Source organism: Trichosurus vulpecula, chromosome 5 (assembly GCF_011100635.1).
Source record: "Trichosurus vulpecula isolate mTriVul1 chromosome 5, mTriVul1.pri, whole genome shotgun sequence".
NCBI lineage: Eukaryota > Metazoa > Chordata > Mammalia > Diprotodontia > Phalangeridae > Trichosurus > Trichosurus vulpecula.
In genome coordinates, this window is record NC_050577.1 from 271,045,931 (window position 1) to 271,072,080 (window position 26,150).

The 26,150-nt window shown below is 38.9% G+C and overlaps 1 protein-coding gene across 4 annotated transcripts in view; it reads left to right on the plus strand.

Annotated features, from left to right (window-relative positions):
- Positions 1–2,110: 2,110 nt before the first annotated feature.
- Positions 2,111–26,150, plus strand: part of ATF7 (activating transcription factor 7) — an 89,076-nt gene continuing 65,036 nt past the window's right edge. For 2 of the 4 annotated variants that reach the window (XR_005010471.1, XM_036759819.1), the window contains exons 1-2: positions 2,131–2,228; positions 23,469–23,537. Coding sequence is in view for 3 of the 4 variants with exons in the window: in XM_036759819.1 (XP_036615714.1) it covers positions 23,490–23,537 (48 nt within the window). In the remaining variant the exon portion in view is untranslated. Of the gene's footprint in view, positions 2,229–2,584; positions 2,669–23,468; positions 23,538–26,150 lie in introns of those variants that run through there. The other 2 variants (XM_036759817.1, XM_036759818.1) reach the window with 2 other exon arrangements.

Genomic DNA, 26,150 nt, shown 5'->3' on the forward strand with positions numbered 1-26,150 from the left:
ATTTAAGCCTCAGAAACCCTTTGGAGTCAATACAACAGGTATTATTCTATCTTATAGATGAGGAAAATAAGTCTCAAAGAGTTTGCCTGATATGCCTGAAATAACAAAGTTTTAAGTGTCAAAACTATGTCTTCCTGATTTCCAGGTAATTTACCCATGGAAACTGGAGCCCATTCAAGTTAGAAGTGTTTTATCCAGTAACAGCTGTGATTCAAACCAAAGTTAGCACCTTCCATTGTGCTTTTGCCTGAACCTATCTTCTATAAATTCCTGACCTGCATTTTGAATTGTTTAGTATCCAGATGTCTTGTCAGAACTTCAAACTCTGTGTGCCAGCTAAACTTTCTTCCCCCTAAAATGTGTTCTCTTTCTGATTTCCTTATTTTGTAATGGTGCCACCAACCTCCCTGTCACCAAGGCTTGAAAACCTCAATGTCTTTGACGGTTCCCTCTCCCTCACTTCCCATATTCAAGCAAGTCCTGTTGAATACAGCACAAAAAAATACTTTCTATATCTGTCCCCTCTTTTCTATCCCCCCAGTTCCTTACCTCTAGTACTTGTCCCTTCAAATTCATCCTGCCTACCACTATCAAATTAATCTTGTTAACAGCACAGCTCTGAATGTCATACCTCTGCTGAAAATCTTTTAAGTGGCATCCAGTTTGCCACCCCAGTATACCACATTTCTTAGGGCATTTAAAGCATCTATGAGCCAGTGCCTGGCACGTAGAAGGTGCTTAAATAAATGTTTACTGAATTGAATTAAGCCCCTTTTCACCCTTAAGGATACTAAGGTTTGAAACATTTTGACTTTTCAAAGGTCACATGCCAGACCAGAAAACCAGATTTTCTGATGCCTAATCTCATGTTTTCCCCAATCCGTTAAGTTGTTTGTGTGGCATTCAGGATGTCCCTTGTAGCAAGGATCTCTTCCTTTGGCAGTGTTTACTCCTGACTCTAGGGCTGTGGACTTTTAGTAAATTACCTTCCAAGTAAGGAAACATAAGCACTTACCAGGGGCCAGGCACCACCCCACGAGCTTCACAAATCTTATCGCATTGTATCCTCACAAGCCGGGGAGCTGGGTGCTATTTCTCGTCCCCGTTTTATAGTTGAGGAAACAGAGTCCGAATTTAAGTGCCCTGCTCTGGGTTAATTTGAACTCAGGTCTTCTAACTCCGGGCCCGGCGCTGTGATCGGGTGATTCTGAGGGGTGGGAAATGCATACATTTTAAATGACTCCTACATAATGCTGAGTGAGCGGAGCAGAGCCAGGAGAACGTTGTGCACAGCCACAGATATGTGGATTCCGTGAGGACCAACCCTGACATACTGCGCTTTTCTCAGCAACCTAAAGGGCAAGGACAACTCCAGGGGACTCACGATGGAGAATGCTATCTTCATTCAGAGAAAGAACTGCGAAGTTTGAATACAGACTGAGGCACACTACATGCTCGCCTTTTCTGCTTCTCTTTTGTTTTTGTTTTTGGGTTTTTTTTTTTTTTTTGGTTCTGTTTCTTCTTTCTCAGGATTCATTCCATTGGTCAAAATTCTTCTCCATGACCTGACTAGAGCATAAATTAATTCAATGCGAAGTTATACATGACAGTTATATGGGACTTCATGCCGTCTTGGGGAGGGAGGGGGGAGGGAGGGGAGAAAAACTGGAACTGAAATCTATGTAGAACCGTGTGTGGTAAACTAAAAATAAATAAAGAAATTTAAAAAAAATAAATAAATAAAAATAAATGACTCCTAATCCTAAGTCTACCCTGAGATATTTTGCTCACGATAGCGGTAACTCTTTGAGACAGAGATAAATGTGCCTAGGTTCTTTATGGTCTTGCGGTAACTCGGGCTGCGATCCTCTCTAGACTCCAAAAGTACATCCCTTGTAACCACTAATTTCCCTCGGGATCTCTGAAATCTACAAGCCCGCGGGCACAGGCCCCTTTTTATAGAGTTCTTCCCAAGCAGCCCAGCACGTGCTAGGCGTCCGCGCTCCTCCCTACCCGAGGCCCCGCCCCTCCGGTGGCTCCCTGGGTCTGCCCCCGCGGATCCCGCCCTTCCCCCCTCCCTCCTTCGCCCTCCCAACCCTGGGGACATCTCGCGAGAGGTGAGCGCGCCAGGCCGGACGGGAGTAAAGTGTCTGCTCCGCTGAGGTGGGAGAAGAGCCCAGAGCGAGAACGCGGGCACTGAGCGCGGTAGGTGGCGGAGCTACCGGCAGGTGAGTTCCGGTGGCGCCCGCCGGACCGGATCCTTGATAACAGTGTACTCCTGACCCCAAGCAAGTCCTGCTGCCCCAGGCTAGGATCCCCTAGTCAAGTCTGTAGTGGACGGGGGGGCGCTGAGGCGGTGGCCGGGCCTGTCTAAAGAGCGGGGGTGGGGCCATGGGCAAAGACTAGCCAATGGGCGCTAAGGTAGCGGGGATTGGCGGCGGCGTAGACCAATGGGAAGCGGTATCTAGGCTGAGGCGGGATGCCCCCTTCTCTTCGGCCTCCCCCCGTCTTCCCTCTGTGGGGGGCGGGGCCAGGGGCCTGAAGTGAGGGGAGAAGTGGGGTGGTAAGTGGTCCCTTGGGACGCCGGCCGGGGTCCAGGTGGAGGGAGTGATCCCCGAGAGAAGGGGAAGTCTAGTTGCTGAAGGGGTCATGGAATGCGGGTGGAGCCGTAAGTCAGAAAAGGGGAGGTGGCCCGGGATTGCGAGGAGTTGAAGATCTGGTGTTAGAGACCGCTGCGGGGGGGAGGGGGGAGCCTCTGTGGGGTTAGGAGGAAGCGTTAGGTTGGCAGGATTGGGGGAGAGAGGATGGCTTTGGGGAGGGGGAGATTGTCCGGAGCATCCAATCTGGGAAGAAGTGTAGGATTGAGAGACGAAGTTTCTGAGGGGTGGGAGGGGAGACAAGGGTGTGGTTTGGGTGATCTACGGGTATGCGATTTAGGTTGGGTAGTCAGGATATAGGGAGAATAGGGGAAATGAAAAGGTGGAGGACGTGGGGAGGCATTTGGTAGATGTCAAAGGTGGGGAGGCTGGAATATTGAACTGGGGCTTCTGGTTCTGATGGCAATTAGGACAGAGCAGGGCGAGGGGTGTGTGTATGTATATGTAAGAGAGTGCACTTAACTGGGGAGAAGTTGGGGGATGGAGTAGAGTAAGAGATAAGCTGTGAATCAAAGGTGAATGCTGCGATGGGAATAAATTTGATTTGTTCCTCATCTTCCCACTCAGATCTAGAAGTGGAATATGACTGTCCTAGGTGGGGCTCCTCTGGAAGAATATGTTGCTTTGAATTGTTTGTTATCTTTAGGCCCCAAACCTTTACCTAATCCTAGGCTGTCCCCCCACCCACCTACCTACCCATCCACTTCTAATCAAACTCCTTTTTTCCAATTTAAAAGTTCATTTTCTACTTAAAGAGTGTTTTAGTGTCCCTGGTGGTATTATCCAACAAGTGTAAATTTGTGAGTGTGCAGTGTTTTCTCAGCCATGACTTGAGGTTTAAAGGAAAAAGTACCGTAGTATAATTTTTGAGTAGGCATGAGATTTTTAAGCATTCTTCCAGTTAACACATGAAAAGCCAGCCCAAATGCATTTGTTTTATGAAATTTAAATTTTGTTCACTTATCTTCAAGGAGATGGGAAATGGGAAGATATTTAGAGTTTAAGGATAGAAACCCGATCTTTGATTTTATTGATATAAGATACTCCCATTTGAGAAAATTCCCACCTCTTCAAAAGAGTTGCCTAGAAAACTGAAAGGCTAAGTGATTTGCCCTCCTCATACCAGCTAGTATTTGTCAAAGGTGAGACTTGAACCCTTCTGGCTCCTTGACCAGTTCCCTATCAAACTGTAACTGTGTGGTCAAACTCCAAAATAAAGGAGGGCCACTAAACCATACATAAGGATTCCTACAGGCTGCTTATTGACTTGGAAAACCACACATATTTATATATTTCTCTTTCTATTAATACACCAGCACATTAAAGTTAGAGACTGCATTTTAATCTGGTTGTAGTGGCACTTGGGGTGTTCTGGGCCCCATGCTGCTGAGTGTTTTGACATTTCTGCGCTATATGCCATCATGCCTTTCTGAATCCTGTAAATGAATTATCATAGGCTTGGGGAAAAGGTGGTAAATGCAAGCAGATAAGAGATTTCACCAAAAATGAGAAAACTGAAAATTTTAAATTTTTTATCTATTGTGGCAAGGCTAAAAATGTCATAAAACCTTAATTAGATGGGATCAAGATTAGTGGAAATCAAACATTTTGTTCGTAAACATGGAAGTTTTAAGGTAAATGGAGTTCATTGCAAACTATAGTTTGGGTAAAAAAAATGTTTGGCAGTGACTGTAATTTTACCAGTTTGTCCTAAAAGCAGTTTGAACCCAGAAGGATTCTCTTAAATTTTTTCAGCATCTGCTGAAATAATGCAGCCAATTAGTTTAACAATCTCTTTGCTATCGTAGCTTAGATTTTTCTTTTCAGTTCCTTTTTCACTCTGCCAATAAGGTATAGCTTTAGTAAAAACACTGACAACTGTACTTTCCTCAGAGAAATATTTTAGTGTTCCAAATTTGATTTCAGTAGCCTCTGAAACTCTTGTTGAACCTCCTTTGAAGGAAACTGCCATTATAGTAAATTAAGATCACAGTTAATGGCTTAGTTTTCTAATTGCTTAGTTGGGATCCAGTAGATGGTGGACATTAGCACTACTTTACCACTTCATCCAGCAGCAGTACCAAAAATATTAAGTGAACAAGAAAAAAAAAATGTTCCTCCTTTTATTTTATCCTTCATCTCAAATTATGATGGCTTTGACTAAGGCTTAGTAAGGACAAGACAGTTGATTTTCCAGCTTCTGGTGTTAATATCTGTCGAAATTACCAGAGAGTGTAATATTGCTCGTTTTTTTTCAACCTCCAGATCAAAGTTTATACCCTGAAATGTGTTGTAATTTTCAAGAACCTTGGCTTTTAAACTTTAATAGCTACTGCTACCATATCTTGTTCTCTCCCTCATAGTATACACACTGAAAATTGTGGGGTTAAAAAAAACTAGGTCTTAAGCTACAACTTTGCCTCAAGTAAAGTCCTTGGCTCTGTCTGTGCACAGCTGCTCTGAAATTCTCATAAGTTATTGTTCAATGCATGTCAAGACTAAATTTTTCCTTGGCTGCAGTGGGAGGGAGCCAGAGGTACAGTAGCCTCCTATCCAACTCTGATAAGGAGGGGCCTTCTTGCAAGGAAGTTTTAGGTGGAGTGAAAAGAACAAAAATCACAGTCACTTAAATTTTTACAAAAGATTCAGTACTCTTCATAAAACTTCAGAGAAGTGGGCATATAGTACAGATAGTTCTTGAATTTCTTAAAAGATAATAAAGCTGAAGTAAAAAGTTGATTTTATTGAAAAAAATGCAGTTTTTCAGTTTCGGTATCTCATGTAAACATTTCAAGAAAAATAATTTCTTAGGTTTCTTTAACCAGCACCCATTTTTAAAGTGTGTCTTCTTTCATCAGGCTAATCAATTTTCTATTTTGGGACAGCGTAAATTCCAGTGACTGAAAGTGATGAACATATTTCACTAAAACACATTACCAGCTTTTGATTGTAGTTTTTCTAGCACATGTCTCTTTAGTTAAACAGTTTATGTTTCTATTTGCATGGTATCCTAAAATTCCTTGTCACTAGATCAATTCTATTCTGGAAGTCCCTTTAAGATTAAATCAAAGAATTCACCAGTGAAACTTACTCTTCAAGAATGGGTGGAAAAAAATAACCCTAATCCTAGACCTAGCTAGGAGAGACTTTAGAGATAGTCTAGCCTAACCTCCTCATTTTACAGATTAGTAAACTGAGGTCTAAAAAGGTGAAATTTCACAAAAGAAAGTTAGCTATTTTGTTTAGGAAAGGAGGAAGGGACAAGCACTTACTAAACACCTTCTTGGTGCCAGGAACATTACAGATATTTGACTTGATCCTCACAAAAGTCTTTCAAAGTAACTGCCATCATTGTCCCCATTTTACAATTGAAGAAACTGAGGTTAAGTAACTTGCCCAGAGTCATAAAGCTAGTAAGTGTCTGAATTCAGATTTCAGTCTTCCTGACTCCAGGTTTGGTGCTCTACACATTCTCCCACCGTTGTTCCCATTAACAAGTTTAGAACTTATTAGTGTAGTTTTCTAAGTTTATCATACAGTATGCTAGAGGTTATTGGTTCTGCAGTCAAGGTAAGGTCTCCTCTTCAGCCTGGTAATTATGGACCAAAGTCTATTTACTGACAGTAGATTTTATGAGAGTTAATTTTAGATTGTCAAATTTACATTTGAGTATTTTAGTTGATAAGAGCAATTTTAAGGTGCCTTTTAAGTTTTATTTTTCTTAAAGTAGAATTTAATATGGTATAGATATAACGGCAGAAGAAAATGTACTTCCTCTTGATAAATTCTCATAAACCTGACATTGTTTAGGTGAGGTTCTGTGGGAAAAGCAGGAAGATGGATTAATGACCTCTCAAGGTCCTTTTCCAGGTCTGGGATTCAGAGACTATCTCAAATTAAGGTGCCTACAGAAGGAGAACCAGGAAGAGAAATAGACTGTAAGGAAAATAAAATTGAAACAGTTCCATCGACCCAGTGGGAATGAGAGAGCAAAAAATAAGCAACAAAAGTGATGAGGAATAACTCCTCCTTTGAGCTAAATGTCATGCTAAAAAATTTGAAGGTGTGAAATGACCCCGATGCAAAAAATAAAATTATAGTTTACAATGAAATATATATATATATGTATATACACATATATAGTGCTGCACTGTGTATTTCATTGTAAATATAATTTTATTTTTTGCATCAGGGTCATTTCGCATGTTCAGATTTTTAGTGTGACATTCTCTCTCCCAGCGTTTTCCCCATGGACACTTTTGTGTTGAGAGAGTAGTTTTTTCTGTTAAATCATCTTATTTAGCTTCTTTCCCTTCTCTTTTATTTGCCCTTTTGTTTAGAATTTTTTCTTTGCCTCTGAATTTGTGCCTCTTTCCCTTTAGTACTGCCTAAAATAATGATTTTTCTTACTTTGTTTTGGAACTTGTTAGGGTGGCTCTACTTAAGTCAAAGGTGGCTACAAAATTAATTTTAAAAATTTTTTTATTTATGTTGTATAACACTTTCTGAGGAAGGAACATGGTATCACAGCTCTTTAAAAAAGGTATAGAAGGTAATTTTAGTGTGTTTTATGAAATAGTTAATACTTTAAAGTTTGCAAAGCATTTTGCATGTTGTCTTGTTTGGTCTTCTATATAACCACATAAGGTGCTATTATCATCCACATTCTACAGCTTCCAGTATTGAAGCCAACCTAGGTTAAGTGACTCACCAAGCTAAGTGCCTGAGGCAGGATTTGAAGTCAGGTCCTCCAGACTAGTGCTCTATCCACTGTGCCACCTAGCCACCTTTAATAATGATAGCTACCTTTTATGTAGCACTTCAAGATATATAAAGTGCTTTATGCATGCTACCTAATTTGATTCTTACAACAACCCTGAGATGTAGGTGCTATTATTATCCACTTTTTTATTTGTGCTGACCATTTACAACAGGAATCTAGGAAAGATCCCCATACCAAAACTGAGTCTAATAAGATAAATAAAAACACTTGAGAGAATAAATCTATCATTGCACTATCACAGATAAGTTGTGTAGCAGTTGCTGCATCTAAATATTTTTGTTCATTTGAAGTTACATTATAGGCAGCTAGGTAGCGCAGTGGACAGAGTGCTGGACCTGGAGTTAGGAAGACCCGATTTCAAAGCCAGCCTCAGACACCTTGCTGGCTGTTTGACCCTGAGTGAATCACTTAACCTCTGTCTGCCTCAGTTGTCTCAATTGGGAACAATGGGATAACAGTACGTACTAGGATTGTTGTAAGAATCAAATTTGATAATGTTTGTAAAGCTCTTTAGCACATTGCCTGGCACATAGTAAATGCTACTACATACGTATGCTTATTCCCTTCCCTTCTTTATATATGCTTTTAAAGTTTGTCTTTGCTACCAAATTTTGCTTTTTCTCCTTGCTGGTGTCAGCTGACTGAATTCCAACTGTGGAGGTTCTTGATGAAAAGTAAGTTGATGAGCTTATGGCTTGAGCCTATCTGGAAGTAGAAATATCCTGCCAATTCCTACCCTAACCTTCTCAACCAAACCTTTCGTTTTGGAAATGAAATTACCTCCTAGCATCTGCATGTAGGGCATTTTCCACTTCCATCTGGACATGGTAGCAAGAGTAGTGTTATATACCAATATTGTAGATATAGATTTAGAGCATAGCAAAATTGGAATGTTCTGTGTTGTAAAATCTGTATGATTTGTTAAGTACAGTACTGATGGTCTACATTATTCATCTTGAGTCTTGAAAACACTTTACCAATATTCATTCCAGCTTTATCAAATCTGAATGACACTAGGGTACTGAGCCAGATTTTTTTCCCCTCCTTTTTCTGCTTCCTTTTATACTTCATCTGAACTTATTTAATACTTCTGGTACTAATATAACCCCCTGCTGTCCTACCTTCAACCCAAACTCATTTAAACTCTGCATAAGCAAGAGTCCACTAGTTTTGCAAATCTATGTTTGGAGCTGGTGAGATTCGATCTGAGAGAACTGGAACACTGCCAAATAGACCACTGTAATGTGTTTATCTCCAGTACTGTGTGGTCCTTGTCTGGATAGAGATGTAAAATAGATCTTTTCTTCTCCAGAACTTGTCAGAACCTTAATGGTTGCCACTCTGGGATGATGATGATGCAGATGTCCTCTACTGGGCAATTGATTATTCCTGAAGTTTGAGACCGATTTTTATTAGGGTTTTTGTTTTTAGTTTACAGACTGTTTAAATTAAAAGCATTTAAACTTTTTGGTAGGTTGTGTTCATTAAATTACACACCAAGACTCTGGATTTGATTGCCACTGGTCTATTGTTTTAGAGAACATGATTCATCTAAAAGTTAGCAAGAGGAAAAAGAACAGAAATTGAATGAAGTATTACCAGTTTCCAGGAATTTTTCTACTTTTAAGTTGTATAAGGAGACCAAACTAGGTATTCAGCATTGTAGTGTCCTATAATCTTTTTATAGCTTAGCTTCCTGCTGCCATTTCAATAAATTCCTGCTCTCTTTTGCTCTTGCCTGATTCCAAACTATTTGGGAACAACTTATACTGGTTCTTGTATATTCTAAAAGCCTCCCCCTAGAGAGAGTTTTTCATCTCTCCTTGAGTAGTTGCCTGAGTGAAAAGTACAAAACTATTCCAGATAGGTCTAAGCTTAAATCATTTGTTCTCTGACTCGGTGGTTTGATCTGATTTCTTTTTTCTCTTCCTGGTTTTCAGTTGTTTGCTGCAAAAATGATTTAGTCTACTTAAACCATCTCCCTTCTGTGGTGCCTCTCTCTACATGTCTGAGTTATACATCCAAAATTCATTTCAACCTTTTCTCAAACTGTTCCGTTTAGGATACCAGAGTACTCTTTCTTTATTCCTAAAAGCTCTCAAACTGGATAGGTAATAATTGATCATTCAGGTCTATCTTAATTTAAGAAAATTGTATGTGAAAAAAAATTTGAATATAGAGCACAGGTAGATCTGTGGTTGGCCAGTTCCATTGTGAAAAGGTTCTTCACTTCATATAAGGATTCACCACATTCATATCAAACTCCTCAAGTGAAAAATGTGTTAGCTTATATAGTAGAGGAAATGTCAGCTAAGTGGTGCAGTAGATAAAATGCCAGACCTGAATTTGGGAAGACTCATTTTCCTGAGTTCAAATCTGGCCTCAGACACTTAGCTGTGTGGCCCTGGGCAAGTCACTCAACTCTGTTTGCCTCAGTTTCCTCACCTGTAAAATGAGCTGGAGAAGGAAATGGCACACTATTCCGTATCTCTGCCAGGAACTCTGCCTAGATTGGACTGGACTGAAAACGACTGAACAAGAGGAAATCAAGTCATTCTGGTTAACAGAGTTACCATTTGAAATCATATAGGCATTGCCAATATTTATAAAATTAAAATATAGTTTTAAAAAATTGCATTCTTAAGCTATGTAAAAAAATAAAACTTAATCTATTTAATTTAGGAAGTATCTTGTCCCTCAGGTTCATCATGCTGACCATTAATTCAGCAAATAGTTACTGAGAACTTAATATGATTAAGGCACTATACTAAGTGTTGTAGAGTGTATAAAGATGTATGACAGAGACTTTCTTTGCAAAATCTTACACTCTAGAAGTATCAGCTATCACAATGTAAATCTATAGAAGGTTAGTAAAGTTGCCTGGTTGAACCAACTTTTGTATTTAAAATGATTCAATTTGGAAAAAAACCAGATTTTCGTATAACTTTATGGTGAAACATGTGTTGCATAAAGTGAGGTATATCACTATGTCTTGTTTTTGAGTGAGGACCTCTGGATGTCAGATTTCTTTGGTTTGGCTCATCTCTACTTCCATTCCCTGACTCTCATTGCTTTCTAGCTCATTGTGCTTTAGTCTCCACTCTGTTAACATTACCCATTACCTGTTGTACATTTTGAATTGGATATCCTATTATGTATGTAAGACAACCTCAGTTTGTCCAAAATTGAGCTCATTATCATTTCCCTCCTCTATCCCAACCCACCCACTTCTTAATTTTCCTATTTCTGTGGAGGATACCACCTTTCAGTGACCTAAGTTTGCAGTGTTGTAGTTATCTCTGACTTGTTACTCTCACTCACGCTACATATCTAGTCATTTGCCAAGTCTTGCTGATTTTACATCCTCCACTTCTCTTAAGTCCATCTCTTCTCCCCTCACATGGCCACTACTATAGTTTAAGCATTCACCACCCCTTTCCTGGATTATTTCAGTAGTCTCCTAATTAGTGTCCCTGGCAGCTAGATAGTATAATGAATTGGAGCACAGGGCCTGGAGTTGGGAAGATCTGAGTTTAGATTTGACCTCAGACACTTAAGAGTTATGTGACCTTGGGCAAATTACTCAGTTTCCTCAACTATAAAACAAGGGTAAATAGCACCTTCCTCCCAGGGTTGTTGTGAGGATCAAATGTGGTAATATTTGTAAAGTGCCTGGCAGATACTAGGTGCTTAATAAGTGCTTGTGTCCTTCCTTCTTGACACCTCAAATCATTTCCCTTTCCAGTTCATCTTCTATGCAGCCTCCAGAATGATATTCATAAAGCACAGGTCTGAACATGTCACTCCTTTGCTCAAAAAGCTCCAGTGGCCCCCTAGTGTCTAGGATCAAATATGTGTTCCTCAGTTTGGCGTTTAAAGACAGTCACAACGTGGTTCCAACCTACCTTTCAAGAAAAATCACACATTACTTCCCTCCCATAGTCCTGCCAAACACAGTGTCCTCTCCTGTCACCATGCCTTTGCACAGGCTGTCCCTCATGTCTAGAATTTATTCTTACCTCATCTCAAACCTCTTAGAATCCTGGCTTCCTTCAGAGCGCAGCTTGTATACCATATCCCACATGAAACCATTCCTGAAACACCCCCTTTCCTGTACCCCAAATACTAGTGCCTCTCCCTTCTCTGTTCCCCACTAAAATTACCTTGTGTTTAGTGTGTGTGCACACGTGTGTGCATGTATGCATTCACATCTCCGTGGTATCCTTGTCTTTACTTTCTATAGATTTTGTATATACTGATATGTGTGTGTATGTAGGTGTGTATGTATATGTAAATGTATGTATGTAAATGTATGTATGCTTATATATGTATAAATTGCTTACATACCATGTATACCAAAGCATTATCAGAGAATCTCCGTACAGTTCCCCAACTCCCCCCATTATCCTAGGTGTACTAATTTTGTTTGTACAGAAGCTTTTCCATTGTGTGCATTCTATTTTATTGTCAATTCAAAATTTTTTATTTTTATCTTTTGTCATTGCTTCTATTCTTTGTTTAGTTAAAATACATCTCCTACTCATGGTGGTGAGAGGCCTCTTTCCTCTTCTTATTCTTTTATAGTATGATCTTTGATATCATGTTCATGTATTCATTTAGAATGGCATGTGGAGCGTGGTATAGGTGCTGGTCTAAACCTAATTTCTGCCAGACTGCTTTCCAGTTTTCCTAGCTGTTTTTATCAAATAGGGAGTTTTCCCAAGTAATTTATGCTTTCTGGCTTATCAAACACTGGGCTATTGAATTCCATTATTTCTGATTCTCCCTTGTCTCATCTGTACCATTCAGCATTCTCAATTTTTTTTATCCGATATCAGATAGTTTTAACGATGACTGCTTTATAATGAAGTTTGAGGTCTGGAAGTGCTGTCCCTCTTTGTGCCTTCCTCTTTTATAATTTCTCTTGATATTTTAGATCTTTCATTTTCCAAGTGAATTTTGTTGTTATTTTATTGAGTTATGTAAGGTGTCCCTTTGATAATTTGATAGATGTAATATTAAAAATGTAAATTAATTTTGGTAGTATTGGGACAACCCAGCCATGGGCACTAACTATTAGCTATTTAGGCTCTTTATTTCTGTAAGGAGCACTTTGTAATATAATATAGTCAATTTGCAAAATTGATCCCTAGTTATGTATTTTTTAGTTATTTGGAATGGGATTTCCCTTTCTATTATTGCCTCTTAGATTTATAGAAATGCTGTTGTTTTTTGAAGGTTTATTTTGTAGCTTACAACTTTGCTGAAGCCATTACTTGTCTCAATTAGTATCTTTGCAGATTCCCTAGGATTTTCTAAGTTAGTCATCTTTGCCTATCTTCATGCCTTTAATTGTTTTTTTCTTGTCTCATTGCTATTGCTAGCATTTTTAGAAATACATCAGAAAGTAATGAGAGTGTTTTATTCCCATATTTGTTAGGAAAGCTTTTAGTGTATCCCCTTTGCATGTGATGCTTGCTTTTAGTTTTAGGTAGCCACTTCTAGTGATATCAGTAAAAGGTCCCTCTGTGCCTATACTTTGTGGGGTTTTTAGCATAAATGAATGTTGTATCTTGTCAGGGGCTTTTTGAAAATCTTTTGAGACAATCATGTAGTTTGGGGTGTTTTTGTTTTTAATGTGATTAGTTATATTGATTGTTTTACTCAGGTTGAACCATCCTCACATCCTGGGTGTCCTTCGTGTTTACATATGTGAATATGTGTATTTGTTGTTTCTCCTAATTGAATATAAGCTCCTCAAGGGTAGGAATGTTTGATTTTTGTCCTCTCCCTAGAGCCTAGTATAATGCATAACACATAGTAGATACTTTGTAAATACCTGTCGATCAGTTGTCTAGAAAAGAAAGAACATAGTGACCTATCAAGAAAGTAAGGACGATAGTGAGAGAATGCCTAGCTGCCCTCAATAAGCCCAAGTCAGTAGGCCTAGATGGACTATATGCTAGGGTACTGAAATAACTGGCATATGTGATTGCTAAGTTGCTCTCAGTTATCTTGAAAGATTGTGGAGGCTATAAGCCTGGAGAAGGACAGATGTCCTGATTTTCAAAAAAGGGAAGTGAATGAAGGCTGCCAATGAGCTTGACCTTTATTCCTAGCAAAATTCTATATTATTAAAGGAATAGCTAAAGAACATCTAGAAAAGGTATTGGTGACCACAAAGCACCAGCCAGCAAGAACAGGTCGTGCCAGATTAACCCCATTTCATTTTTTGACAGGGTTCCTAAACATTTTCCTTTTTGACAGGTTTCTTAAGCTCAGGAAAATAGTTTGGCTATAGTTTACCTCAATTTGAGCAATCAGTTTGACAGTCCTATTCTTATGATGGTGCAGTGGATAAAGCACTAGGCCTAGAGTCAGGAAGACTCATCTTCTTGAGTTCAAATTTGGCCTCAGACACTTAGTACCCGTGTGACCCTGGACAAGTCATTTAACGCTGTTTGCATCAGTTTCCTCATCTGTAAAATGAGCTGAAGAAGGAAATGGCAAATCCAACCCCTGCAGTTTCTCTGCCAAGAAAACCCCAAATGTGGCCATGAAGAGTTGGAAATGACTGAAAAACCACTGAACAGTAGCAGCAGCAGCAGCAGCTTATTCTTTCGGGGCTAAGCAATAGCAGTTAGGTGGATTCAGGACTGGTTCAATGCCATACTCCCAAAGTAGTAATTGTTCATTGTCAGCTTGGACAGTGGTGTCTCCTGAGCATCTTAGGAATAGGTGTGCTTGGCCTTGTCTTGTTTAACATTTTTATCAGTGATTTGGATGAAGGCATAAATGTCATACTAATGAATTTGTAAACGAGAAAAAGGAGAGATATCTAACAAATTAGAAGGCAGTTATTGACAGGTATAGGCCCTGGAATCCTCCCCCTGCCCGCCCAATTTTCCCGCATGGCCAACTCAACTCATCCAAGTAATCCTTTCAACTGGTCTTTCATTGTGGCCCCACGTCCAATCTCCAATTCTGTTACCTCTAACCTAGCCCAGACCTTCACTGTCTATTACCTCCAGATCACCCCCTCATCTTGATTCTGTCTAGACCCCACTCCTTGAACACTGTATATAAATGTCCACCTTTCTCCCATTAGATCGCTCAGATTCTTAAAATCTCACCAATGGTGTGGATTCTTAAAATCTTGCCTGCCCCAACCAGTATTTTAATAAATCCTATCTCTGACTGAAAGAAGACTCAGGTTGAATTCTTTCAAGGCAGGACCCGTGTTGTTTGCCCTTGAATTTTGGGATTCCCAGCACCCCTAGACCTCAACAGTTATGATTTTAAAAGCTATTGACGGGCTAGAGAACATTGGGCTGCTCTGATAAAATGAAATTTAATAGGGAAAAATGCAGTGTCTTACAGGTGGGTTCAAAATATCAACTTTGTAAACACAAGATAGAGAAGACATGGCTAGATAACAGTTTATCTGAAAAAGATCTGGGGGTTTTAGTGAACAACAAGCTCATTATGAATTCAGCCCAGTGATATGACAACAAAAAAAGCCGATACAATTTTAGACTCATTCAAAGAGACATAGCATTCAGTACTGGAGAAATAGTACCAATTTCAGTCTGAACAGGACAGAGTACATTTGAAATATTGTGTTCAGCATTTTAGAAAGAACATTAATGAACTTAGAACATCCAGAGGATGGTGACCAGAGTGTCAAAGGGCTTTCAGACTTTGCCATATGCGCATTACTCAAAAGAACTGGGGATATTTGGCCTGAAGAAGAGAAGACATGGAAGATGTCATTCCTATCTCCAGGTGTTTGATAGGCTGTCAAAGGGAAGAGGAATTATATTTGTGAGGTGGATAGGAGGTACAGAGAGGCACATTTACATTTGAAATAAGGAAAAACTTCCTACCAGTGACCTAAACTCAGGTGGAATGGGCTATCTGAAGATACCTTATTTTCTTCCTCAGTAGAAGCTTGGATGGGACACTGGGGTATTTGTGGAGCACATTTTCAGGCAAGTTTGGATTGGACTAGTTAGCTTCTGAGATCCTGTGAGAGCGCCATTATAGGCCACTCTCAAATTGGTTTTATTCAAGCCAGATTTAGGGATAAGAGTGGGAAAGTATGGCCTATATTTGAATCACTGTGGTAATCCACTTGTATTAGTGAGACACTATAAACTAGAATCTTGGAATCCGGAAATTTTGGAGTAGAAATGTGAATCTCAGAGTGATATACTTGACTCTTTCCTCCAGCAAAAAGCCTCAGTCCTCATTTTCTGGACTTCACATAGCCTGTGTTGTGGCACACATGATTGTTTGAGCCCTTTCTTAAAAGAGTAGAACTAGGATAATTCCAGGATGTTAAGGCTTTTGTGTGCAATGAGAACCAGCGTTGTAGTAGGATTGTGCAGTACAGAGAGGAGTGAGGTGAAGAGCCTTCGTTTTTCTGGCTGTTCTGAGCTAGGCACAAAACATTGCAAATACAGCATTGCCTCAGTCACTTAACCGCTAAAGTCACTTGACCTCTCTCAGCCTTCTCAGTTTCCTCATCTATAAAATGGGGATAATAATAGTACCTTCCTTACTAATATGTCTTAAAGCGCTATATAGTCAGATACTTTATCATTATTGTTGATATCATAGTGGAAGGTAGCTCAGCAGCTTTAAAAGCTGGCTAGTAAATTTTTTAATTGTTTTTAGATTTTACCCTGTTGAATCTGTTTCCAGTGTTCTTCATTGTTTCTGTGAAGTTGAATGCCACTCAATAAAATTTAATCTAGCAACTATGTTCATTGTTGTCAGAGCACAGGGGACTCAAAAGATGAGTCCTGGGAGATAATAAAGGAGGAATTATTTTTGAATGCTTGGCCCATGTTGGGTTTTGATATAACTTAAAATTTCAATTATGTCTATTTTTTGCATTAAGCTGTAAGGTTGTAATTTAAAAAATATTTATGATTGTCCTGGACAGTATTTTATAGTTGGAGATAGGAGAAAACCTCAGAGTTACCTGCTTCAACCTCCACCTGCGCAGGAAACCCACATATAGACTTGATGATTTTTCAGTGAGAGGAAAATCCTTATCTCCCAAGACAGCCCATTACACTTTTGGATAGCTCTAGTTATTAAGAGATTTTTACATGCATTTAACTGAAAGCTGACTCACTTTTACACATGCTGCTAGTTCTGCTGTTTGAGTCCGAGGAGAACAAATTAAATAAAAACTCTGTCTTTCAAATCAGTAATATTACATAGCCCTTTAGATGCCTGAAGATAGTTTTGCTATACGTCTCCCTCCTCTCATCATTCTGGTCACCATCCGTGATCCAGTTTTTCAGTTCCTTGCCAAAATGTGGTATGTAGAATTAAACGTAAGCCGTCTAATGTTATGACCAACAAGTCAGAGTAAAAACCTCTATTTCCCTTGTTTAGGACACTAGGACTTTATTAATGCAGTCTAAGATTGTGGTATCCTTTTTTTGGCTATATGTCCCACTAAAAGCCCTAGATTTTTTTTTTAATGTGAATTTTTGTTTAGCCATCTTCCCTCACCTCCTCGTACTCATGCAATTGCTTTTTTGAACCCAACTGTAGGACTTTACATTTGTCTCTATTAAATTTAATGTTGCTAGGTTCTCTTAGAACATAATTCATCAGTTCCCTTAAGGAGATTGGACTTTTTAAGATCAGTGTTTTAAATAATATGTTTATACCCGCTTACCAAAGACAGAAAGATAGACATTGCAGATTATTCATTGCACTTTTTGTAGTATCAAGGAATTGGTAACAAAATGGATATAGATGGGTTGGGTAGTGACTGAACAAACTGTAAAAAACGATATCATGGAATATTATTGTACAGCAAGAAATGATGAATATGATGAATTCAGAGAAGCATGCAAAGATTTGTTATAATTGATACAGTGAAATTAAGTGAATCGTTAGAGAAATAAATACAAAATGACGGCAACAATATAAATAAACAAAAGAAGAAAGCAAACTCTGAGTGACTGAAAAATCAGTAATGGTCCCGGAGAACAGATAATCAAACATACTTCTTCAGGCACTGTGCTAAACATTTTATAATTATTATCTCATTTGATCTTCACAGTAACCCAGGGAGGTGGGTGCTATTATTACCCCCATTTTATTGATGAGGGAATTGAGGCAAACGAGTTAAGTGTCACAGGGTTCTCCTGGCAATGAAGCAGGGGTTCTCTGAGGGCAGAATGTTGCATGTGTTATCAGACATTTCTGGATCAATAGCTTTTGGTTTCTAATTCTTCCTAGGAGGGTCAAGCCCCTAGGTTGTAGGGGAAGATATACAAGTGACTATGATGTTAAAACAAAAGATATCAATGAAACTTACTTAAAAATAAAAAGTAAATATAAGTAAAATAGCTTTGCAAATACTCTGTTTTTCTCACCTCTAAATATACTTTCTCCAGTCCATGTACCCAAACCCAGTATTTCTGCCCCACACCCACACTCACCAGTAGGAAAATTAATGTATTTGGCATTCTTTTTTGTGTTGTCTTTTTACAAGCCCTATGGGTCCATTTTCAGGGCTGCTTTGGAGGCAAATGTAGTTCATTTTTTCAGGAATGGGAAAGATGTTGGGTGGATGTGTCCAACTTCTATGCTTTGGGCTACAGGAATTATAATAGCTTTTCTTTTTTTTAACAATTTATTTAAAAAAATTTTTTCAATTATCAAAAATCTGCCATCTCACCCTCCAACTTCCTGCCCCAAGAAAAACAAAACCTGTTACAAATACATATAGTCAGTCTAAACAGATTTCTGCGTTAGCCATATCCAAACTGTTGTTTGTCTCATTCTGCTCCGAGTCCTTCACCTCTCTGTCAGTTCGTACATCATGAGTCCTTTGGAATCACGGTTGGTCATTACACTGATAAGAATTCTGAATTCTTTAAAAGTTGTTTGCCTTTACCTTATTGTTGTGCTGTACAAATTGTTTTCATATTGTTTACTCTGCATCAATTCATACAAGTCTTCCCAGGTTTCTCTGAAAATGTTGCCTTCTTCTCTCTCCCACAACTTATTCTTTCATTCCACATAAAAGTTTCTGTGTTCCCTGCCTTCTTCCCCAATAGAAACACATTCTGGTGTAATACTGCCAATGCAACAAACATTAGTTGGACAATGTGAAAAGCAGAAAAGATTGCCCTGCCCCTCTTTTCCCTCACAGAATGATTAGAGATCCTAAAGTATGGTCTGTTCTCAATTATTCATGGAAATGGAGCCAATGGAGAAGAAAACAAGAGCAAGATAAGAGATCCTGGATAATTTTTAAATGATGACAAACTGTGGATAATCCAAAAATCTAATTGCAGTCATTAGTCTCAGCCTTCTTCCCTGCCAGCCCTTTACTGTGACTGTTAACACTTCACCCTGGTCTGCCCTCTGGAAGTACTTGAAGACAGTGTAATTGGCAGATGACAGGCCCCAGGAGCAGCTGCAACAAGGGACCTGAATAGTCCCACAAACTAGAGATGCTCCCCACCACTGGACTCCATAGAGCTTGCTGTAAATGGAGCTTTTTTTTAATCAAATGATGTAATACATGTAAAGTGCTTTGTAAACCTTAAAACACAATACATATGTTAAATGCTGGTATTATTGTTATCACTACTCACCTGACTTCTTTAAAGCATATTTAGTGAAAGAACCTCTGTTTTTCAAGGATATTTTAGAAATTTCTGGTCATTTGAAGGTTAGCCGTTGCCTTAAGTCCCTTCCAAGTAAAGAATGAACTTTGGTTTTTATGGAGCTTGTGCCCTTCTGCTTCTGTTGCCAACTATATCTTTCATTTTCCTGTCCGAATTGCCCCTGGTTTTTATTATTAGGAACCTAAAGAAATAGGCACCTGTGTGGGTTTGTATGTCAACTTTGTTCTTCACTTGAAGTTCAATTTTTATTAAAGATATCTTTTGATTACTATGGAAATGATTAAAGCAAGGTAGGGATGACTCCATAGAACTTAGTCATGGAAACTATATCTTTACAACCCTTCCTGTTTTACTTGTTCACTGACACATTTCCACTTTAGGATCACACTACTTGTCATATCAATTCATTAAAATCCTTTCTGAACTTACCATGATTTTTCCCCCATGCTTCTTTCCATTTGGAAAGTTAACTTTTCAGTTAACTTTTTTTCTCTTCTCTTTCTGTGTCACAGGGATCCTAAAGGATCTGATGGATTTCAGGTCTGTGACTTTGAATGGGGGAAAAAAATTACATCTTTATTTTCACTAGCCTCTAACTGAAATTTAGCATTTCCTTCAATTATAAAAATATTATTCCAAGAAAGCATCTATAGCTTTTACCAGACTGCCAAAGGGGTCCATGTCACAAAATAAAGATTAAGAACCCCTGCTCTATCACTTTGTGCATTTTGATTTTACTTAGTGAAAGAAGTTTCTCTGAGGACCTTGTCCTCTAGGATATCCTTTTTGTACATCTTCGTTTTCTACCTCTGAAGATCCAGGCTGAAAAACCTCTTTTCCCCTTGGCTCACTGCCTCTTAATGTGTGTCTCCCTCTCCTGTCATTTATTATTTAGCTCTGTAAAATGTTTTGAGTTCAGTCTGTGTGAAGGATAAATCGGGAGGCAGACGACAGACTGTGAATGCAGTGCCTAGACACCTGATCTGCTTGACAAGCAATGCAGTTACAAATGGGTTGTGAGTTAAATTCCAGTGAGTGGCAGCACCATTATTCATCAAGATTTCACCCTCTGTTTCAGTCTGTTTATACCACAGAAATGTGTTGTGTTGGGATATTTTTTGAAAGGGATGGGAGGGCATCAGTTTGAATTGTAATTAGTTTTATTTTAAATGTTAGACATAAAGAAGCAACAAGCATTTCTTCAGCTGCAATATCAGAGGACACAGAGTAGGGAAAAAAGGAGAAATTGAGAACATAAATTGTGTATTAGCTGTAGCTTTCTGAAAATACAGAATCTCGTATTTGTTTTAATCACAATTGAATACAAGAATTAGGAAGGGAAAAGGGGGGGAAAGAAAGAATGATTTAAGAATAATTGTGAGTGCTCATAAAAGGTCTTCTTCCTCTCGTTGTGATCTCCTTTCATGACTTAGCAAATAACAGGCCAGCAAGTGGAAAGGAACCAGGAAATTAATCAGATGGATTCAGTTGCTGCTTGATTTAAATATTTGACAGTCATGCAAGTGTGTACCTATCTACATTTTTATGACTTCTCACAGATTTTTGTTTGGTTTTGTTTTTGCTTTTGATTAGAAAACACATTTTTCTGTTTTCTATTAAAAATTATATTGAAAGCTGTGAATTATGATATAATTTAAAGAGGCTACTTAAAAGTTTGATCTTTTTGACTTGGGGTTCTTAACCCTTTTTCTGTCATGGATTCTGTTGCCTTTCTGGTAAGGTCTATGAATCCCTCCTTAGAATGATAGTGCTTTTAAGTAATTGAAGGAAATGCTAAATTTCCATTAAAGGTTAATGAAAATAAAGATTTTTTTTCCTATTCTAGGTCCTATGCCCTCTTGAAATCTATCCATGGATCCCAGGTTTAGAACCCCTGTTCTAGTTTGAAGGGAACCACTTTTCAGATTTCCCAGAGGGTTTTTTTTTTTCCTGCCTGTATTCTCCTGTTGGTTATCCCATTATGATAATTGGTCTTCAGAGCTTTTGAAAACCTAGGGCTTTGCTGTCTTCTTTGATATATCCCTCTTGTGTTGTGGGATCTCAAATCATTCCTTAACTAAACTACTACTATTCCCGTTCCACTGCCAGGGAAACTTAGATTCTCCCTACTTCCTTCCCTGACCACCCCCCACCCCACCATGAGCAGATATATCCAAATTATAAAATCAAACAAAAGGTTGAAGAATCCTGATTTCTGTGGCCTGTTCGATGCTTCTGCTTAAGCTTTTATTGTATACTGTATATATTCCCTAGTCTAGAGTAAGCAACAGGACACGACCTGCCTGGTTGAAATACAGGAGCGCTAGCCATTTGACACTGGTGTTGAGCATAGAAATTCTGGAACTGGAGAGTCAAATTGGTCTCTACTAAGCATCAGAAGTAAGGATTTTTTTTTTCCAGAGACAATAGCTACTTTACAAAATTGGCCTTGGTCTTTGCATTTATTTTTTACATCCGTGTTATGGTTCCAGAAAGTGTTAAAATCCTCACATGTTTAAAACAAACCAGAAAACCCTCTTGTCCTGAGGCTGTGTGAAGAAGAATGAAGCTCTCATTCTCCTAGTACCCAATCATCAGCTTGAGCTAGCTGCTCCTAGGAACAGAATTTATTGAAGCAATTTATCCTGGCTAAATGTGGTATAAATCTGTGTACACGTATGTACATACAGGCTCTATTCCATTACAGCAGTGGTGTGGCATCGGTTTCCTTCAGAGTTAGACCCTGTTCCTATCACACTGAAAGATGACCAAGAAACCATTTCTATTTCACCTGGCACCCCACATTTTAAAGCTCCTATTTGTTGTGTGATTTACTGACCAGACAGCCCAAAAGCCTGGTTTCCCCCAGAGCTAGTTTTAAGAGTCTAAGAGAGATGTTACTCAGCTATCCTCTGATATTTGAACTGGGCTTAAATGTTGAACTTTAACACATGAGCCTGACTGAATCTGACATTTTGGTTCTACCTCCAGTTAAAAATTTGAAACCTAGTTGTTCTGTGGCCCTTCCTATATGCATTTATAGCTTGAGGTTTAGTTCTTTCTTTTCCTTCTTTCCTCCTGCCATTCCTGTCTCCCTCCTTTGCTTCCTTCCTTCCTTCTTCCTTCCCAAATTCTATTTTCTTGTCTTTCTCTTTTATGGGATACTGAATACTTCCTTTGAGAACTTACTCTAATATATTTCTTGTTCCTCTTTTTGCTCCCTCACCCTTTCAAAATACTTTTCATCCTTTTCAAATCTATTCCAGTACAAGTTGCCCTTTCAGCTTCAGCCTATCTCCACCTCAGTTGCTTAGTTCTTTGCTAGGATATAAAGAAACCTCACCAATACTTTGAGATTAGACTTGCTGCCCTTTGGCAGTTTGGGAATTTCAACCAACTTTTCAAGGGCTCAATTTAAATACTTTTTAAACTCATATTAGCCATGTTAGCTTCTTCTAAGGAGCAGAGGGGACGTTGGTGATTCCTTTTAGGGCCATTTTGGTTCTCCCCTGCAGCAGTACACATCTGTTGGCTTCAGCAGAGCCGCCCAGGAACTCTGGCCAGGAGCAGCACAAACAGCCGGAACATATTTGCCCAGTAAACCCCCAAAGAAATGACATTTGTTTTATTGCTGCTTTTTAAAACCCAGCCATAAATAGAGTGGGGGTGGGGGTGGTACAGATATTTCTTGATTTGACATAGACAATTGATAGGGGGAGAGGGAGGCTCCCAGTGGAGAGGAAAGGTTTTTGTTTTTATTTTTGTATTAATGAAAATAATTTCCCACGCAGCCCAATAGGATGGGTGCTTTGTTTTCCTTGGCAATAATCTGGGATAAACGGCCCTTGCCAACAGCCTCGTAGTTTATACACCGGGGAGCCAGATTATGGCCTTGTAAAATGGAGCACCCCTCCTATAATCCCTTAATTAATTAAATGACAAATTTTGGTCTTCTCCAGGTCAGAAATATGGCTTGTGAATCAGGCACTCGGCGGATTTATCGACATGGGAAACTGCACTGGTTGTAATTCAGCAGGCTGAGGAGTGTGTGTGTGTGTGTGTGTGTGTGTGTGTGTGTGTGTGTGTGTGTGTTCTGTATTTGAAAGGGGGAAATTTTTTAAAAGGCTTAAAATTCTTTGACCATTTAAACCTAATTTTTCCTAATCACCAGTTTCAGTTTAGGCACCTAACACATGCCACATGTCTAGCAGGTTCTGGGGCCCCCCAAAGTATCCTGTGTTTTGATAGATTACATTCCTAGCTACAACACCTGCTTCTAGGCTTGATATTTTTGTAATACTTTTTTTTTTTGCCCCAGTGTATTTAAAATAACTTTTTTCCCTCCTTCCCCCTCCCCAGCTCCGCTCAGCTATATGAAATATGGGAGACGACAGACCGTTTGTGTGCAATGCCCCGGGCTGTGGACAGGTACGTTTACAATATACTTTATTGTGAATGTCTCGTTGTGAATCAAAGTGGCTGTTTTATCACTAAGGCAAAGAGTTTAAAGCCGGTATTTTACGTGATCACTGGAGGTAATCAGATCAGAGGATTTGCAGTGTGTAAATCCAAGTTATGAGGAAGTGTAGGCACTCTACTGTAATGAAATCTGCCTTGCTTTCTTCCATATTATTATTCTACTGGTGTTTGTTTCCCAACACAGGGCAGGGAAGAAACATTGCCCTCCCCTTAAGCTTCTGAGGCTGCCCATCTGAATACAAAGAGAGTTTGGAAATTTCAGACACCTTTCCTCTCTCTACTCCTTAACAGATACATAAGACTACCTAGCATATTCTAAAAGGCAGCTGAGAATGCAGCTATCATTTGTGAACCCCAAAATAGTACTGTCTGTTTTGAGCTTGTAAATTGGGTTGGGGGTGTAACCATGACTTCTTTTGCATAAGCTTGAAATGAACCATTAGTGAAAGGCATCTAGCACAGCCATCAAGGGCTTGTGTAATATAACATTGTATAGTTGCTCAGCCATTTTCTAGCCAAACCCAGAACACATTTTGTGCAAGTGCCCACTCACCACATGATGGTGAGCATCTAAGTCGTGATGTTCTGATCTATACTTTTTTAAGAAGTGCTTTTAGTTTTACAGTGCTTTTGTTTTAAGATCATATTTTAGGTATTTTTTTCTGTTCTTTGTTTTTCCCTGTGCTTGTCTCATGTTCCACAAAATGCTAAGGAAAGAGAAACAAAGACCTATCTATATCCCTTCTTAGGTGTCTTAGCTCTACTCAGTAATACATGTACCGGGGAAAAGTAAGTTCCAGACATGTAAATGTGAACCTGGGATAGCAGAAGTTGAAGAACTTGAACTCATTTAGGGATTGGAGCAAGGAATGGGGAGCTCCCAAAGTTGTGCAGAGTTCACAACCCTTTCTTTTACTATTTTGTTCAGTACACCAGTATTGATCTCTTTCCTTGAAAAAGCTGCCATTTCAGACTTTTGGGGGATTGTTTTCCATGGCATTATATTTTTAGTTTATAATAAAATGTTCTCTAAGGGGCTTTTCAGCTCTAAAGTCTACAATTCTATAATTCAGTGGGAGGAAATTGAGTTTGCTTCATGGAAATTAACTTTATAACCAATACCTCTTTCATAAAGCAAGAAATACTTACTTTAAAGATCTCAAGCTCTACTCGGTTCTTCTTAACCCTTCCTCAGAGAGCAAAAGTTTAACATGGTCAAGTACTGTGGTGCTGCTTAGCAGCAGGTTAAGATATAATACTGTAGAGAAACTCTCTGTTTTCTTTATACCCTGCTTAAAAATAATGTTAACTTAGATTTATGTAGTGCTTCAAAGTTTTCTGAGCTCTTTTATACCTAGTATCTCATTTGATCCTCACAGCTCTGTAAGATATTATAGATTTTGTTATCCCCTTTCACAGATAAGGAAGTTTAGCCCAAGAGAAGATATGTGACTTGCCTGTGATCATAAGTAATAACTACCTAAGGTATAGAATCCAAACCTAGCTCTCTCTTGACTCCAATTGGGTCTGATTGTTCCATTATAACACACTCTTAGAATGTGTATTTTCCTCTTATGTTTTGTATTTAAAATTTACCTCTTTTGGACTGTAGGTTTACTCTTACAGTTTTAATACTCATTTTCTCATTTGCATAGTTACATAGCTTCTGTATTAAATTTGGAACAGATTCTATAGTTCATCTTGGTTTTTCAAAAGTGGGAAGAAGATGGAGCTTTAGACTCTGTAACAGTTACCTTGGTGTCATTCCTGGCAAAATTCTAGAGCATATTATTAACAAGATGCTTTGTGACCAATTAGAAAGTAGAACCAGCATGGGTTCTAACCTTTTCACTACTATTTCTTTTTTGATAGGTCCATTAGGCTAGATCAGGAGATTGCCATGGACAGAGTTTACATGGATTTTAGCAAAGCTTTTGACAAAGACTTGCATTATTCTTATGAATAAAATGGGGAGACATAGCCTACATTATAGTACAGTTAGGAGGATTTAGAACTGTTTGAATGATTGGACCCAAAGAATAGTGATTAATGAAATGAATCTCAATATGGAAGGAGGTCGCTACCCCTCAGATCTGTCCTGTGCCCTGTTTGGCTCATCATTTCTGTTGGTGTTTTAGAGTGAAGGCATACCTTATCAAATTTGCAGATAAAGTGGGAGAGACGGTCAACACATTGGAGGTTAGAATGTTGAACCAAATAATAAGATGGGGGAGGCAACAGATTGTATGAAAAAAAGCATATGTCTGACTCCTAAATCTGTATACCCATCCGTAATCTCATAAACTCCAGTCTTTCATCAACTACCTCTAATGAAAGTTCAGACTTTCCATATCTAAAACACATTTGGATTATTTTCTCCTCTAAATCCAGCCCTCCTCAAAATCCTGTTTCTGTCTGACTCACTGCATCCTTCCAGGAACACCAGGTTTACAACCTCCAACCTTGAGGTCATCTTCAGTTCTTCCTTCTTCCTCACACTGTCTCTAATCAGTTTCCAAATCTTGTTGGGGTTTTTCCTAACTTAATAGCTCTTGCACTGCC